This window comes from Asterias rubens, chromosome 11 (assembly GCF_902459465.1).
Source record: "Asterias rubens chromosome 11, eAstRub1.3, whole genome shotgun sequence".
Classification (NCBI taxonomy): domain Eukaryota; kingdom Metazoa; phylum Echinodermata; class Asteroidea; order Forcipulatida; family Asteriidae; genus Asterias; species Asterias rubens.
The window spans coordinates 4,696,192-4,714,717 of record NC_047072.1 but is presented as its reverse complement, the minus strand read 5'-3'; the positions used below and the strand labels follow the sequence as shown (position 1 = coordinate 4,714,717).

The following is an 18,526-nucleotide window of genomic DNA, read 5'->3' as shown; positions in this document are numbered from 1 at the left end:
AAGGGCCACAGTGTGACCAGGAATCGAACCCACCGTGATGCAGCAGGTGACAACTCTAACACATTGACTATGGTTCATATAGGTCCTCCAACAATAATTATGGTATTTGATAATTCGGGAACAGTGTCCTAGTTTTGTTTATAGAGAAGGGAAAATATCAACAGCAAAAAGTAGTTTTCGTCCGCCCCAAAATTGTCTATTATCATCATAATATTAAAACAACTCACCACCGTATCAGATAATGCAGCTATTAAACTGTTTGTGCCTTTATTCCTATACTTAACCTTTTCCCCAAGTTACTCGTTTGATTTTTTGTCTGACAACCTCTCCAAAAACCTGTGTTCAAAAATGGAACCCAAACATTAATTTAAAAAGCCAGGACTGGTGTAAACTGTTTTAATATCATTATTATATCTTAAGGTATTGCTACACAGGGCATTGCATTTTTTAAATGCAATTTGGAGGCAATTATAAACTGAATTGCTGGCACAAAGGAACACCTCGGTTGTACAACAAACATTTTTCTTACTGTCCTGTGAAATTTATTTTGAAAATATGGATAGGCCTAACATTGTTCTTCTTGGAAATTGCCGTAAACTGGTTGCATGTCAATTGCCCTCGTGTAGCATGATCTTTAATTAAGGTAGTGACACATGGGACACAGGCAATCACGCGTTAAGGTAAGCTTCAAGAAATAAGAACATTCACATTTCTGTGTTCTCTTATTTTCTTAGAGATAGCTAGTTACATACAGCATCGTCTCTCGTGCTGCCAGCTAAAGAGCATCGGTAAACAGAAAACGTGATATCGGCCCCTGGTCCCAGATTTAGGTAGATCTTTTAAGAACTGTTTTTTTTTATAGTGGATGAACCGGAATGCAAAATGTTTAATCATTCACGGGAGAATTTAAGACTCTACTTTGATATGGATTATATTTAATCATGTATAGCCAGGAATAAGTTTTTTTAATAACTTTCAGAAAAAAATTACAGGTTCTTTGGTTCACATCAAAGATCCCCGATGAGGTTTTTTGATTGGATAATGTCTGTGCTTCGTGGTAAGATATGACGCAGAAACTAAATATTTGTTCTGAGAAGATCCCAGTTGTTTGAAAATGTTTAACGGCTCAAAACAATATATCAAGGACCCAAATTCGCAGCGACTTTTACGAGTATCATAGCGTGGATCTGCACCATAGTTTGAAATTGAAAAGTTGTAGCGAACTTCGTATAGCTTACATAACAAAATCCTTCAGTGCAGTTTGTGTCTGCTGGCACTGGACACGATTGATAAATGCCAGTCTAAGGCCAGTCTTATTACTTGGTGTATATATCCCGACATACTGCATACAATAACAAATCTGTGAACATTTGGGTTCAATTGGTCATCGGAGTCGCAAGAGAATAGTGAAAGAAAAACACCCTTGTTGCAAACTGTGTAGGCGTTTGGTTCACCTACTGGCATCTCAGCTGTTTCTAGATTCTTGAGTAATTGTTGTATATGCTTGGTGTATAAAAAGTTGACATTATTTTAAGACCTTATAAGCCCACATGTTTGCAACATACTGTGATGCTTTTATCTGCATTGGTTTATTGCATTCGCGATATTAAAGGGACATTTTGTTTCGGATTGGGCGCATTGGGCTATAAAAAAAACGCTTGAAAGTGTTCGTTATGAAAAGGATTTTGCTGAAAAATTGAATAATAATAATCCACCCAAACATGCCTAAAAAAGGCTCGATTTTCAATTTCCCCCGTGAACTAACACGGTCCGCCACGGCCCGCCATTAGAATGGCGGACCGTGTTAGTTCACGAAGTAAACTTTAAAGATTTTGTTGTGTATCATTATAATTATTTGTTTCTACTTTTTGAACAGCTTTCCAATAGCAACACACGCTTTCAGGCTATTTTTAGAACCCAAAAGCGCTAAATTCAATATTTTAAAATAGGTTTTCATCAAGTATTGTTGTTTTTTTTTTTGTTTTTTTTTTTTTGCAGACACAAACACAACGTCAATTGCCTTTGAACTGAGATATTAATGTGTAAAAAATAATTCATTTCATTTTGTGCATTGTAATAATATTCGATTAAATAAATAAGTTTATGATAAAGAAATAGATGTAAAGTTTTATCAAGAATTTATTGTATACAGTGAAACAAATAATGTTGAATAATGAGTGTTAATATTGCAATAATAATGAAGATTATCTTATTACGAAGGTGCTGGTTGTGTGTTTTTTTCTGAATAATTTCAAAAAATAATTTCCTTGCCATGCCTTCTTTTTGTACTCGTTAGTATTCTTCTACATTACATTTTATCCTGTTAAAATCCTTTCAAGAAAATAGTTGTAGCAGAAACAAAAATACAAAATCGCAGGGCCACGGAGTTTTCGAAATGTTTTTTTTTTTTTTTTGGGGGGGGTGCTTTATTTAATGAACACAACATTAATTTGTCCATAATGATAAAATTATCACTAAGATAATTGTGCATGAAAGGGTATATTGTCTTAATTTGGATATTAATATTATACGAATGTATGAGTGGCCTGGTGTCTAAACAACATCTATCGTCAACAAGTCTCGTCAGGATTTAGTTCAAAGATTTTTGAACGAAAACGGCTTACGGTAAGTAGCCATTCGCAGCGACATTCTTTATATATATACACCCTGGTCCATCATTAAATACATTATGACCGAGCGCAGCCTCAAGGACTATACCGCAAACCAGACCGATGACACGGGGGGATTTATCGCAACAGACGGTCAAGCACCCTCTACTATATGAGCTCCTTGTGAAGAGGTCCCATTTCCGCTGATACCATCTCCACAGGCTGTGGTCTTGCATATTTAAATATACATCTTTGATACAAAGGGATTGATGGGGTGATTACGGACGAGAAGGGGTCGAGATGAGGCCATACACGGTGGTTGGGCTGCATGTCTTCCAAACCATTATTTTCCCCAATTTGAAATATTCGTCAACTCAAATTATTCGTGAGTAATTCAACAATCTTGTGAGCAAGGAAATTCAAAGATTTCTGTTGGAATGACCCACAATCTCTTAATAGAAATAACAACTTATACACTTTCGGTACAGAAAAAAAAATTAAAAGTTCACAGATTTACAAATAATTTACAGGGTTTACAGAAGGTAATGGTGAAAGACTTCTTTTGAAATATTATTCCTTGAAATGCTTTACTTTTTGAGAAAACATTAAAACAATATCAATTCTCGATAGCGAGAATTACGGATTTATTTTAAACACATGTCATGACACGGCGAAACGTGGGGAAACAAGGGTGGGTTTTCCCGTTATTTTCTCCCGACTCCGATGACCGATTGAGCCTAAATTTCCACAGGTTTGTTATTTTATAATATAAGTTGTGATACACGAAGTGTGGGCTTTGGAACAATACTGTTTACCGAAAGTGTGCAATGGACACTATTATGGTGGTTACTCAAAATAATTATTAGCATAAAACCTTACTTGGTAAAGAATAATGGGGAGAGGTTGATGGTATAAAACATTGTGAGAAACAGCTCCCTCTGAAGTGACGTAGTTTTCGAGAAAGAAGTACTTTTACACGAATTTGATTTCGAGACCTCAGATTTAGAAATTGAGATCTCGAAATCAACCATCTAAACGCACACAACTTTGTGACATGGGTGTTTTTTCCCCCATTATTTTCTCGCAACTTTGATGACTGATTGAGCTAGAATTTTCACAGGTTTGTTATTTTATGCATATGTTGAGATACACCATTGTGAAGACTGGTCTTTGACAATTACCAATAGTGTCCACTGTCTTTAAAGGCCTACATCAGCTTAGATATAAAGCATTTTTATAGAGAAACAGTTCACGTCGTAGTAATGTGGTTATGTAAAACATTTTCAATTGCATGACCAAAAATATTATTTGAACATGAGAAGCGTTGCCAGTAACGTTTCTCAGATTGTATTCCTAGTATGGGGTGATTCTTCCTGCGAACATGTTCGCTCCGGATTTTCGGAGATATCTCGAAAACGCAACCTTTAATCTGAGGACTTTTGTTCCACGTCACGTATAGGCCCTATATCAAGAGTTTCCCCACATCTAACATTTGATAGGCCGACATTGAAAACAAAATCAAGTCAGATTCCAACACAAAATGTCCTTCAATGATTATGGGGGGGGGGGGGTAAGTGTTCCGAGGGCTGGGTGGACCTCATGTCTCCCGCCCAGCCGGAGGGATGTTCAGGAATTGATGATAAGTTCCGCAAGCGGAGGAGGAGCAACCAAAAAATGGGTTATTTTTCGACAGAAAATGCTCCAGGTTAGACAATCCTGAGATTCTGTCCATATTGGGTGCACCCATTGATCTCCTGTATAATAACGGAGATCAATGGGTGCAACACACTATAATAATCTACTCCCATCGTAATCAATCCTAAAAAAAAAAAAAATATTCAAAAATACTGTACACACAAAAATTATTATTAAAGTCTCTTTCAGCCTCTTCCTAAACCAATCAGTCAGATATAATTATTTTCAGACGACTGAACTTCAAATTTCGGTTTAAGGCAGTGGACACTATTGGTAAGTACTAAAAATTAATTATTGGCATAAAATCTTTCTTGGTGACGAGTAATGGGGAGAGGTTGATGGTATACAACATTGTGAGAAACGGCTCCCTCTGAAGTGCTATAGTTTTCGAGAAAGAAGTTATTTTCCATGAATTTGATTTCGAGACCTCAGATTTAGAACTTGAGGACTCGAAATCAACCATCTAAACGCACACAACTTCGTGTGAAAAGGGTTATTTTTCGTTTATTATTATCTTGCAACTTCGGTGACCGATTGAGCTCAAATTTTCACAGGCTTGTTATTTTATGCATATGTTGAGATACACCAACTGTGAAGGCTATTGACAATTACCATAATGTCATCTGCCGTTAAGTGTTTGTTACGGGTAGTAAACAGTTTGATTTCTTTTTGCTTTTAGTATTATTTATACCCTTGAAAAAATACGCCCGAAAATATTTTTCCCAAACTGACTCGCTGCCAGTTTCCGTAAGGCAATCCTCCCGTGGCAATTCAAAATAGTACCAACTTTAAATCAAAATTCCATTATCAAATCTCCCGAGTAGCCCACAGGTTTTGATACAGTGTTGTAATTACAGTCTATTAAATGACTTATTATTTCATTTTTAGGGGCTACAAGTATGATAATTAATAGCTTGGCGCATACATTTGGCCTATCATTTTGGTGTGTGCACCCATGGGGGGAGAGGGGGGGTGGACACACATTATTGTCTGGAAGGGGGCGGGGGCACACATAATTATATTCTGTACATACACCGGTCCCTATATCAAGTCGAATGAGAAAAAAAACTATTCGCCACACTTTTAGAAAATTCTTCGAAAAAAATAATGTGTTTTGGTAAGATTTTAATTTTTTTTTTGTGATTTAGGCGTTTTCCGAATTGGCGGCTACAGCGACTAATTGCAGATCATCGTACGTTGAAGCTGGATGGGGAGCAACGTCGTTATTATTAGCCGCATAAAATTAAAATACCACCTGCACACCACGATCACTCACACCGTTAAATCGTCAGGGCGCCACCATGCGACACAAATACATCCAAACGCCAACATGTCAGCCAAAAAGATGGCAGCGATTCACTGGCTTGACCTTCTTGAAAAGGAGTTCGACAAGGCATTTGTCGACTTGGATATTCTTCTTGGAGAGGTTGATCCGGACCAATGTGAAATCACCTACGAAGGGAGGAGGAAAATGACTGCACTTAGCGCGTCTTTCGCTCAACTTTGTCACAAGGCGCAAACCATTTTCCAGAACAACGCAAAACTTGAGGTAAACATTGCATTGATTTGTGCACGCATACTTTTTTACGGGATGTAAATTAAATTTTATGAATTATGATGAGCAGGGCCGAATATTAAAGAGAAGTCCAAGAAAATTTGCCGAAATGATTTCGAAGTTCCTACTCCAAAATACATAATAAGGGCTATAGAATAATCTCGAAACTACCTTGATTGAGTTGTAAAACTTAAGTTAGGGGGGATAGACGGATAGTACTATACTAGGGAGGCCGGCACTTTTCATGTTTTTTTTTACGAACCCCACAAGTTTGGTACCATTGTAAAGAGAATTTAAAGAGAAATTCAATGGTGTAAAAATCAGCTTCATAGCTGAAAGTATAGAGAAGTTATGGTAATTTAAAGTTCAAAAATAGGCGTTTTCTGTCTGTAAGTAGGGAGGCCGGCACTTTTCATGTTTTTTTTTTAAAGGAACCCCACAAGTTTAGTACCATTGAAAAGAGAATTTAAAGAGAAATGCAATGGTGTAAAAATCAGCTTCATAGCTGAAAGTATAGAGAAGTTATGGTAATTTAAAGTTCAAAAATAGGCGTTTTCTGTCTGTAAGATTTTACTGACGCAAATCCAAAATCACAAAATTGTATGTTGGGTGGCCATAACAAAAATAACTTCAAATTCATCATACATGAACTAAATTACCTTAAAAAATAATTTGGAGGTCTCCTTTTCTGTAATCTTCCATTAATTGGTATGTGTACAGCTGCTCATCTTCGTCATATTTGATGTTGAACCAAGATGGATATCCAGGGACCTATTAACAAAATTGTTATTTTAACAATTTTGTTAAACAAGAATGTGTGCTTACATTGTACCAGCCTTTATTTTCGTCAATATATATATGCTAGCCACATGGAGTCTTGCTCCTCATCTGATATATCTGACTCCGAAATATCTGTATATCTGCATATTAATTGTACAAAAAAGGTAATTATTAATTGTACTTGATTTGTCAGGGCCCTTGAAAAAGTTCATCATAAACCATAGATGGGAAGCAAATTCATCCTCTTCTAGTCTAGAGAAAATAAATAAAACAAATTATAAATAAGAAAAATTGAAGTTTGTTTTATTTATTATTGAATTAAATTTAAATGTTTATCATCAACAATGTCATTAAATGGTAAAGAAATTGTGGTATAAACAATGTAAACAAAAAGTATAGGCCTTACAACACATGCACTGTGTTGACTGTTGTCAACAAAGCCTGAATAAAATTCCACTCACAACTGCAACGATGTTTTTGGCGTTTGCCATTAAGGCCGAGTTATAGTCGGTCGCGCGATGGTCGGGCGTCGGAAATCTGGACGCGCGATCATAAAAAGACACGGTTTTTAGGCCTCAGTCTTAGGATTGCGCGCAAGATTTCCGTCGCGCGACCATCGCGCGACCGACTATAAACCGGCCTTTAGACCTCCCCATTAAAATCGCCCATGCGCCCATTTTGCGCCTTCGTTAAAAAAAATAGAAAAATGTATCCTTTATTGGTGAATGTATAAGTGTTCAGAAAAACATAGTTTCATATAAGTTTCATCGACTCCTGATGTGTGTATTTTGGAGTTCTTTAAGTAAAAAACATGGTAGAAAACTGTACCTTTTTTGGCCTCTTGCAAACAGTCTTGTTAAGGAGTCACCACATTCGCGAAAGTTGGCATGTCACACATCAAACGAAAGAGCTTGCTTTCTTCTACAAAATGATGACATCATCTATGCAAACCCCCCTAAATCTCGCGAGATCTAGCCTAAAACGCGAGTTGGCATTAGGACCAGAAATCAAGATGGCCGCGCCCAAGAGTTGACGCGTCGGTAAGTCAGCGCTGATTAAGCGGGATTTTCTTGAAATAATTCATCTCATAAACCATACCCATTGGGACAAAAAATAACACAAATGAAAAGATCAATCTTTCATCTACTGAAATATTGTTTAAATTCCTACTTTTGATGAATGAAAAGGTCAACAAACGCTGATTATAAATTTTGTTTTTTACACGCTTACAGATATAAATCTGAAAACAGTCGTTTCACTGGCCTCCCTAACTATACATTAAAAAAGTTTGTTATCACTCACACTGGCTGGGATGGGCCAGCAGTGGCACTCACTGGACCCCAGCCCTGCCCCCCCCCCCCCCCCCCCCTTAAAGAAAACCCCCACAATGTTCTTGTTTACGTTTTATTAGGTCAGTTGAATTGGACATGTTCTGGCAAACTGTAGTGTACTCTGGTACTGTATCAACCTTTTTAAGTTTTGTTTTGTAACGGAATAGAGTTTGCAATTATTTTATGAGCATGATGAGGGGTCAAGTTCGCTGTCATGGCTGTGTAGAGGGGCGTGTTTGCAGGAGGCTCGGTGACAGTATTCTTTTCAATTTAGAGTGGTCAGTGAGATCCTTCCTCCATGTGGTGGGATGCACCTCATCAGCGTGTAGATGACAGATCTTTCTGTCAGGCATTTTTCTTGTTTCCAAAGTTTAAAGGGACTATCCATTCTCCTTCTTCCATTTTACTAGTGCAGCCTTCATGGTTGAAGATAAAATGCCCTGCCAGACACACAAACACGACAAACCTTCTCATAGCAATTTATAGTGTGCATTGGTGTCTTTTACATGCATACACAACTAGTAGGATCAACTGCTTTACATGTAGGTCCCATCTGAAGGACGAAACAATAAAAGTGTCTTGCTTAAAAGGATACAAGTGTACAACCGGGACTCAAACCCACACTCTGTTGATCAGATTACCAGAGCTTGAACTCGGTGCTCTTAACCACTCGGCCAAGACACTTTTAAAAACATTTAAAGAAACTCTGCCTCTTTTACGATCTCAGGCTAGAGTGTTAATTTAACATAAATCTGTTCTTTCATTGAATTCAGGCACAGGTTATGAATCTCCGAGCAGACGTCTGTGAGGTGAGAGCGACCAAATCCATCCTGGAAAAGGAACTGCACACCCAGTTGCTTCAACTCCACGCAGTGCAGCTGCAATTGCATGCCAAAACTGGTCAGAGTGTGGACTCGGACGCTATCAAGAAAAGACTGGTATGGGCTGCAAGAAGTCTTAAAACCCTTTATCTTGTTAAACTGTCTTAATAAATACACACTGGGCAGGGCTCCAATTTGGGAGCAAAAGCCACAAGACTGCATGGCTTGTAACTCAACATTTTTACTGTTTATGAGAAATTATTCTACAACACAAGAACAGAATCAAAATTAGTTGAACTTGAGAAGCATTTTTACAGAACTTGTCGTGATGCTTTGATTCTCACCAGAGCTCATGAAAGACATATCAGATTCATTGTCAACATTTCAAGGACACAATGATGTGTTACTGTCATTATTGGTCAAGTGAAAAACACAAGACCACAAGATTTTACTGTCTCAACGCTAAATGTACACTGTCCCCGGGCCTGCCGTCCAGTGTTGGTTTAAGCCCTAAGGAACACCAATGTAATAGACCCTTCCAATGAAATATGTAAATTGCACGTAGCGCGTGCGCACTAACGTTTTGGTTGACAAAATGAGGGTACATCGCGCTGTTTTGTACACGGCTAATGGGTGCGTGACGCAGACGCGATTGCGTGTCTGCTTAGGAACAACTCTGTGGCGTTTGCCAACCAACAGGGTCTGTACGCATGCGTGAATGTAATTAGCATATTTCATGGGAAGGGTCCATTGCGAGAGAAAAGCTAATATCTGTGTGTTCTTGAAAACCAATCCGTACCTCAGTAGGCCCTATGCCACAACATTGGCATAATATGATTCAAGTAATTCAGCTATGTCATTGCATGCCTCTTCTTTTGCTAAACAGAGAGAAAGAAAAGGATCCTTTCTTAAGTACAATCTGAAGCGGTCAAGAATTACAATAATTCTAATTTGATAGCCCTAGAGCAGTTCCAGAACTAAATTCACCCATTTTGTTGCTGGTCGTCACTTATAAAAGCGAGGGTTGTTCTAAGTATCTTTAATGATTTTGTTAAATAGCCCTACTTGAGTTTTATCCCATCTATAGTTGGGCCTGTCCTAGCTGAAGTACATGCATGCAATGTACATACTTCAGTTGGGCATGTACAGCTTTAGACAAGCCCAACTACAGTTGGGCTGACCATCTGAGTATCTTTTAATCCAGGAGCAAGAGATGGAGTCCTTCAAGTCAGATGCAATCAAGGAGGCACGTATGGAAGCAGAACTCAAAGAATTCCAGAAAGAGAACGCAGAGCAGAGGCAACACATCATGGCATTACAAGGAGAAGTCTACGGAGCGAGGCTAGCTGCAAAGTACTTGGATAAGGAATTGGCAGGCAGGTGAGTGGTAGGCGTTGTCCTTGACATTGAATTCAGTCATTTCGAGGCAGCTTTAGCATTGGATGTTTAAGGTCATAATGGAGGGTCTCAAATGTCTAATAATAATAATAGCTTTTGTTTTGCACAAAGACAAATTTACCGAAAAGCAACTTGAACCAACGACCTCTGCATTAACGTACCAGTGCTCTACAAACTGAGCTATTCAGCCCTATGTTAGCATCTCCCTATTAGTCAATAACTTTGTTTGCCAGGGTGTCAGTCAGAAGTCAACTGTTAACTGCCTTGTACCCAGGGATCTCACCCAAATTAACGATAAATTCTGGGAAGCTGCAACCAGGGGATCACACTAAAGGGGATGTGACTTTTAATCATAAATATCAAGTTTGAACCACAAGGGAAACTGACTTGACAATAATGATTAGCAACATTACAAGCGCCTTTTCTAGACTTGCAGAGCGCTACAGCTAAATGAATGAAAACCACTAAGGAAACATATTAACAAACCAGGAACCTGATCAGACCCGGCTTTCTGTTCCTAGAACTAGACGGAAAGCTGGGGATAGCTCATTCTCCATAGCTGCCCCTCGCCTATGGAATGAGCTCATTGCGGGTCTGCGAGAGGCGATCTCGTTGCCTGTGTTCAAAATCCTCAAGACATTTCTGTTTCCCAACCCATCCTTGTTCATTTGTTTTACTTTGTTGTCCTTGTCTCATGTAAAGCGCTCTGTTCTCCGTAGAGCACTATATAAATTTTCATATTATTATTTTTATTGTTAGAATGATTCAAGGAATGTTATTGGCCAAAGACCAGGGCACTAAGAACTAGTTACATGATGCTTATTATGCTTCCTAAAGTCTGGTTCACACTTGATGTGAACAGTTGATGTGTACAGTTGGTACGCACTGTTTTCTGATTTCTCCTATATGATGCAATTTTTTCTTTTCAGAATTCAACAGATCCAGCTCCTAGGGAGAGACCTTCGAGGGCCAGAACACGACAAACTCTGGAATCAACTCGAGGCAGAAATTCATCTTCACAGACACAAAACAGTCATCAGAGCTTGCCGTGGTCGACAAGGCTACAGAAACAGGTTACCCCAACCACCAGGACATGTACGTTAAGACATTCTGTGTCAATGTTTGTTAGAAACTAATCTTGGAGCTTAAGTTCTAGGCTATGTAACTGTTTACCCTGTGTGGACATTGACAGTTTGTATCTTTGTTGATTTACTTTAGTTGATGTTGAATTACTATTGTTGGGCGACTTTTATGGGGTGTTATTAGTGGGGAGACTTTAGTTGGGGGACTTATTTGGGTTTTTGTTGGGTGACTTATAGTTAACTTTTGTTGGGTGACTCAAGTTAGATGACTTAGGTGATAGTTGGATGACTGTTGTTGGGTGACTGTTGTTGAGTTACTTCAGTTGGTTTACTTATTTAGGGTGAGTACTTTTGTTGGGTGACATTACTTGGTTGACTTTTGTTGGGTAACTTTTGTTTGGTAACTTTTGTGGGGTGACTCAAGTTTAATAGGTGACTTTAGTTGGATGACTGTGTGTTACTTCAGTTGATCTACTTGTTTAGGGTGACTATAGTTGGGTGACATTACTTGGTTGACTATTGTTGGGTAACTTTTGTTCGGTAACGTTTGTGGGGTGACTCAAGTTTAATAGGTGACTTAAGTTGGATGACTGTGTGTTACTTCAGTTGATCTACTTGTTTAGGGTGACTATTGTTGGGTGACATTACTTGGGTGACTATAATAATGAGTCACTTGACTTTAGTAGGTTGACTTTTGTTGGGTGACTCAAGTTGGTTGAATTTTTTGGTGATTATTGTTGGGCTACATTACTTGGGTGACTTTGGGCCACTTTAGTTTGTTGACTTTGTGAGGTGTCTTTTGTTGGATGACATTTGTTGGGTGACTGTTGTTACTTCATCTTGAAAGGGATTGCCCTTAACGCAAATCTTATTTTAAAATATATTTTTGTTTTTGCGACAGGATGATGCAATCAGCCATCGGGGCGTCGGTGAAACCCGGTCAGTATTAGTCGTCAAGGAGGAAGATGAGGGTCTTGGAATGTCAATCACGGTGAGTTATCTATCATTGTGAGTAGTGTAAAGCCAGGCTCATACTTCCTGTGATGGCTGTTTTCGCAGCGAATGTTTTAAACACGACTCAACTGCTGCAAGTTATTCGTTGCAAATTTGTGATGTCAAAATTTGTATCGCATTCGCAGGAAGTATGAACGACTCTAAGGGTGGGGTAGGTAAAGAGATGAATAGACTCACCGAAGGAACAGTTAGAGAGGGGTTAAAAGAAAAGAAATTAGAGAGGTTTTGTCTATGGATACATATACGGTTAAGGAAACGCCAACACTTTGTGTTTTAAAGGTGCACTTTCTGTAATTGTTAAAGACAAGTATTCTAACTTGGTGTATTCCAACATTTATGCATAATGGCGAGCCCTGTAAATGAATGAAAAGTCTACCTCAATCGAGCCTTGTTATCAATCGAGCCTTCACTTCAAAGGCAGTGGACACTATTGGTTATAACTCAAAATAATCGTTATCATTAAACCTGTCTTGATTACGAATAATGGGGGAGAGGTTGATACATGTAGTATAAAACATTGTGACCTAGTTTTCGAGAAAGAAGTGATTTTACATGAATTAGATTTTTAGACCTTAGAATTTGAGGGCTCAAAATCAAGCATCTGAAAGCGCACAACTTTGTGTGACCATGATGCGACAAGGGTGTTTTTTTCTTTCATTAATATCTCACAATTTTGTGGACTAATTGAGCTCAAATTTTCACAGGTTTGATATTTTATGGATATGTTGAGATACACCAAGTGAGAAGACTGGTCTTTGACAACTACCAATAGTGTCCAGTGTCTTTAATCAATCTTATGTACAATCTTTAAAAAAGATTTCTTGTCTCTCTTGTTGGTATCTTAACCTTTGACCCCCAGGGTGGTAAGGAGCATGGTGTACCCATCCTCATCTCTGAGATTCACGAGGGTCTGCCAGCTGATCGTAGTCAAGGTCTGTTTGTTGGTGATGCTATCCTCTCAGTCAATGGAATAAGCCTTCGAGATGCTAAACACACTGAGGCAGTAGATATACTCTCACAACAGGTAAAGGGACAACTCTCCACTGTTCGACATCTTTCCGCTAATCATGATTTGGATTTGTGTATTCTACACTATGTATCTTGTATCAGTCAGAATTGAATTATGCATAGTGCACTTCCCTGTTTGGGATGGAATTCCCAATTCTTATGACTGGCTCCCTCAAACTCGAACAGATCCACCAGAGATCCACCAGAACAGATCCACCAGAGATCACTGTGCAATAGTTGTAGGTAGACTGAAGATTGATTCAGAACAGAGTGCTACAAAAAGAGGAAAGTCCCTTACCTAGACCGGTGTGAAACCTGTAAGAGCCTTACCTAGACCAGTGTAAAACCTGTAAGAGCCTAGCCCATAAAAGAGCAAAGTCCCTTACCTAGACCGGTGTAAAACCTGTAAGAGACTAGCCCATAAAAGAGCAAAGTCCCTTACCTAGACCAGTGTAAAACCTGTAAGAGCCTAGCCCATAAAAGAGCAAAGTCCCTTACCTAGACCAGTGTAAAACCTGTAAGAGCCTAGCCCATAAAAGAGCAAAGTCCTTTACCTAGACCAGTGTAAAACCTGTAAGAGCCTAGCCCATAAAAGAGCAAAGTCCTTTACCTAGACCAGTGTAAACCTGTAAGAGACTAGCCCATAAAAGAGCAAAGTCCTTTACCTAGACCAGTGTAAAACCTGTAAGAGCCTAGCCCATAAAAGAGCAAAGTCCTTTACCTAGACCAGTGTAAAACCTGTAAGAGCCTAGCCCATAAAAGAGCAAAGTCCCTTACCTAGACCAGTGTAAAACCTGTAAGAGCCTAGCCCATAAAAGAGCAAAGTCCCTTACCTAGACCAGTGTAAAACCTGTAAGAGCCTAGCCCATAAAAGAGCAAAGTCCCTTACCTAGACCAGTGTAAAACCTGTAAGAGCCTAGCCCATAAAAGAGCAAAGTCCTTTACCTAGACCAGTGTAAAACCTGTAAGAGCCTAGCCCATAAAAGAGCAAAGTCCTTTACCTAGACCAGTGTAAAACCTGTAAGAGCCTTACCTAGACCAGTGTAAAACCTGTAAGAGCCTAGCCCATAAAAGAGCAAAGTCCCTTACCTAGACCAGTGTAAAACCTGTAAGAGCCTAGCCCATAAAAGAGCAAAGTCCCTTACCTAGACCAGTGTAAAACCTGTAAGAGCCTAGCCCATAAAAGAGCAAAGTCCTTTACCTAGACCAGTGTAAAACCTGTAAGAGCCTAGCCCATAAAAGAGCAAAGTCCTTTACCTAGACCAGTGTAAAACCTGTAAGAGCCTAGCCCATAAAAGAGCAAAGTCCTTTACCTAGACCAGTGTAAAACCTGTAAGAGCCTAGCCCATAAAAGAGCAAAGTCCCTTACCTAGACCAGTGTAAAACCTGTAAGAGCAAAGTCCCTTACCTAGACCAGTGTAAAACCTGTAAGAGCAAAGTCCCTTACCTAGACCAGTGTAAAACCTGTAAGAGCAAAGTCCCTTACCTAGACCAGTGTAAAACCTGTAAGAGCCTAGCCCATAAAAGAGCAAAGTCCCTTACCTAGACCAGTGTAAAACATGTAAGAGCCTAGCCCATAAAAGAGCAAAGTCCCTTACCTAGACCAGTGTAAAACCTGTAAGAGCCTAGCCCATAAAAGAGCAAAGTCCCTTACCTAGACCAGTGTAAAACCTGTAAGAGCCTAGCCCATAAAAGAGCAAAGTCCTTTACCTAGACCAGTGTAAAACCTGTAAGAGCCTTACCTAGACCAGTGTAAAACCTGTAAGAGCCTAGCCCATAAAAGAGCAAAGTCCCTTACCTAGACCAGTGTAAAACCTGTAAGAGCCTAGCCCATAAAAGAGCAAAGTCCCTTACCTAGACCAGTGTAAAACCTGTAAGAGCCTAGCCCATAAAAGAGCAAAGTCCCTTACCTAGACCAGTGTAAAACCTGTAAGAGACTAGCCCATAAAAGAGCATCTGTTGAAAACACATCCCCTCCTTTTTGTACGTCTTTCAGGGTAAGCGTGCTGTTATACTTCATGTTTATTGTATTTGCATACTTGTATTTAATTTGGTATTTGCTTTTTGTTGATAATTTGTTTTTCATACTAATTATTCAAGATGAAAGGAACTTTCCCGTAACGTTTGGCTTGGCAGCATCATTGTGCCGAAGTTTGGGAGCAATCCTATAAATAATGGTCTAATTTTGTTTGCGTTATCTGCCTATTATCAAAGTATTTGCTTTTATTTTCAGAATGGTGAGATAACGATGAAGGTTCAGTTTGTTGCCCCAGACTCAGATAGTGATGACGATAATGATGAGATCATTGATGAGAATGGCTACAGGTTAGTTACTCAACACTTTCCTTACCATCAAGGCTCAAAGCTGAAATCACTGGCCTTGGGCATGTGCTCCAGATCTTTTAGCTTTGACGCTCAAACTCAACATTTGAACATAACTGTGTGTAAACAAAGATATTGAATTGAAAGTAGAAGACAGAAGTCCTTTCTTGAATTCACCTGCCTGACACTGCCTCAGGCCTGTGGTCTGTTGTAAAATTCAAGCCCTGCTAATAGCGAAAAATGAATTTACCAGACCCAAGAATAGCAAATTTACCAAATTTATTGAGTGTCACATCACTGGAAATTTGTTAAATCTCAAATAAGGTTCGCATTAAGATTCATTAAAATGGTACAAATTACTTCCACTTTTTGTATTTTCCAGTTATGCATTATATGATGAAAGTGAAGAAGACTTAAGCTATCAACATCCTAGCGAAGACAGCCCCACCCGTTCACACACCACAAGTACATCAGCCACGCCCCTGCACGAAAACAGCCCATCCACATCCTCCGCCCGCCCTAAAGGTGCGGCCCATCATTCTCCCACAAAGAAGACCACCAGAGTCACAAACCCCAAGACGCCGTCCCCAGCCAAGCCAGCGAGGGCTTCAAATCTAAGGATGCCGTCTCACGAAGCAATGCAATCAACATCGAGCCAGTCGTCTGAGCGATCCTCTGCCGCCTCGCTCTTACAGGGGGATGGGGCGCCCTCACTGTCGACGCCGGACCAGGGTAACGAGATGAAAGTGATGAGCGTGGGCCATGTTAGCACCAATGCTATACAGAGCCTTCAGTCACCTGGTGACGGAGAAGAACTGTTTGGCGCTGACTGAATCAGATAGATTCATGAGTGAATGTATTCATGACTTGTTAATTTGCTTGCTACGGTAGATCAGTTTCCAAAAAATGAGAGTTAAACTATAACATTTTGTGTGTCACGGCCGAGCACTCGAGCGCACTGGACGCAAGCTCTGACTACAGTAGCAGAGATTGGGTTTTGGTTCAGGTCTTGTCACTTATGTCCTAAAGCCGTTGGTTCAATATGTAATGCACCTAAAAGAACCCAGTTTACTTATCGTTGAGAGAAGGGGTTTCTGGTATAGTTTGCTGCAAATTGCTCCAAGCAGTACTTTATAAGCTGTGACATGGTGCTATGTATGATGTTAATAAATGGATCTTGTACTTTAAACACAGCTCAGCATACCTTGAAGACAAAAAAAAAAGTTCTTTGAGATGCCCTCGGGTGTGATAGCACTACATGTACATAAGGACTGCGTATCATTATTTTTCCAATGTCAGAATGGAAATTCTGTTATTTCTGATTATTATTTGAAACAATTTGGGTTGCAAATAATATAAATATTCTCAAACAGTGATACAACTCAAGTAAGTCACTCTTTCAGAAATGAACAATAATTTTTTATCATTGCTGTTTTTTCATTTGCCAAAATTCTAGTTAACTCTCATTTCTTTGTATGAAGATATCTCAATTACCTTGAGCCGTTCAACTGAAAATGTACAAGTGGAGACCCAGTCTCAACAGACGACTACATGACTCTCTTTGCTGGTAACCTGTTGTTACTTGCCGAGACTTTTCTATGCTTATCAGATGTAGTGCTTAATTGTTGTCTGGGCCCAATTTCATATAGCTGCTTAAGCTAAACAAGTACAGTTTGAACATGTATGTAGCTAAGCATAAGAAAATTATGTTTGCTAGAATACGGTTACCTAGAGTATAGTTTGTGACTGGTATCCTGCTCATTGTTGCTGTTGTTTTTGGTTTTGTTTTAAGGGGGAGGGGCATAGGAGGGGGGAAGAGCACTGCCTAAAGCAGAGTTATTGTTCTGAAATGCTTTATGAAAAAGGGGGCAGAGAGGTTTATTTGCGCAACACTGTACCCGGATAAAAGTACAAATTTATTATACTGGGTAAAAAAAGTTTCTTTTCGCTTTATCTGTCCAATTTTTCTTACTGTGCCAAATTTGAGTCAACTGTTTTGCCTGAATTTGGGATTGCAGTTATCGGCCCCCTTGGTCTTACACTACATGTATGCTACATGTAAAGCTGCTGAAATGTATAATATAATTGTTTTGTTAACTTTTCAACTCGCAGAGTTACTCAAAAACTTGGTGCAATATTAATGTGCTTTTGGTTTGTTTATTATGTACATAACTAGGGTAAGGATAAGTAGTGTTGAATAGTTGTAGTCGTTGCATGACTGAAGTAATATCGTTAACTATTGGTGAATGAGCCATGTAGTTTTCTGTGGAGAAAATCGATCTTAACACTTTTAAGGAATCTTTATTAGTTGATGATGGGAGACATCTGTTGTCTAATCACAGGCCAGGCCTCGATTTCACAAACACTTAGATTCATCTGGAAGATAAGTTGTCATTATAATACTATAATGATTTGTATCGTTAATACATCACACTTTGCTCAGCTGTTTTGATTGATTTGCAGATAAAAGCTCAATCTTAGCTCTTTGTGAAATCGCGCCCAGGATTCTTTATGGTGATAAACAGGACCTCTTCTATGTCTATTGTCTTGGTCTATTGTCTTGATCTATTGTCTTGGTCTATTGTCTTGGTATATTGTCTTGGTCTAGTGTCTTGGTCTATTGTCTTGGTATATTGTCTTGGTCTATTGTCTTGGTCTATTGTCTTGGTCTATTGTCTTGGTCTATTTTCTTTGTCTATTGTCCTGCTCTGGACTTGATCAGGGCTCAAAAAGTCACATTGAGGAAAGTGCTCCGCCAAATTAAAAATACCCTCTTTAAAGGAACACGTTACCTTGGATCGGGCGAGTTGGTCTATTTAAAGCGTTTGAAACCGTTTGTTATGAAATGCATGGTTAGAAAGATGTTTTAAAAGTAGAATATAATGATCCACACAAGTATCACTCAAAATTG

At 39.1% G+C, this 18,526-nt stretch overlaps 1 protein-coding gene across 1 annotated transcript; it reads left to right on the top strand.

Moving 5' to 3' along the window:
* Positions 1-5,633: 5,633 nt before the first annotated feature.
* On the top strand, positions 5,634-18,222 carry LOC117296913 (Golgi-associated PDZ and coiled-coil motif-containing protein-like). The gene is made up of 8 exons (XM_033780019.1): positions 5,634-5,853; positions 8,744-8,908; positions 9,996-10,171; positions 11,119-11,284; positions 12,173-12,262; positions 13,145-13,309; positions 15,527-15,618; positions 15,998-18,222. Exons 1-8 carry the CDS (start codon positions 5,635-5,637, stop codon positions 16,446-16,448), a joined length of 1,524 nt encoding a protein of 507 aa, XP_033635910.1. The 5' UTR covers position 5,634; the 3' UTR covers positions 16,449-18,222.
* The last annotated feature ends 304 nt before the right edge of the window (positions 18,223-18,526 follow it).

Bases quoted from the DNA above. Each gene is read 5' to 3' on its own strand.
- LOC117296913 (XM_033780019.1), top strand. From the start codon at position 5,635: ATGTCAGCCAAAAAGATGGCAGCGATTCACTGGCTTGACCTTCTTGAA. The intron at 10,172-11,118 runs GTGAGTGGTAGG...TTTTCTTTTCAG, and splicing joins GATAAGGAATTGGCAGGCAG to AATTCAACAGATCCAGCTCC. The intron at 15,619-15,997 runs GTTAGTTACTCA...TGTATTTTCCAG, and splicing joins ATTGATGAGAATGGCTACAG to TTATGCATTATATGATGAAA.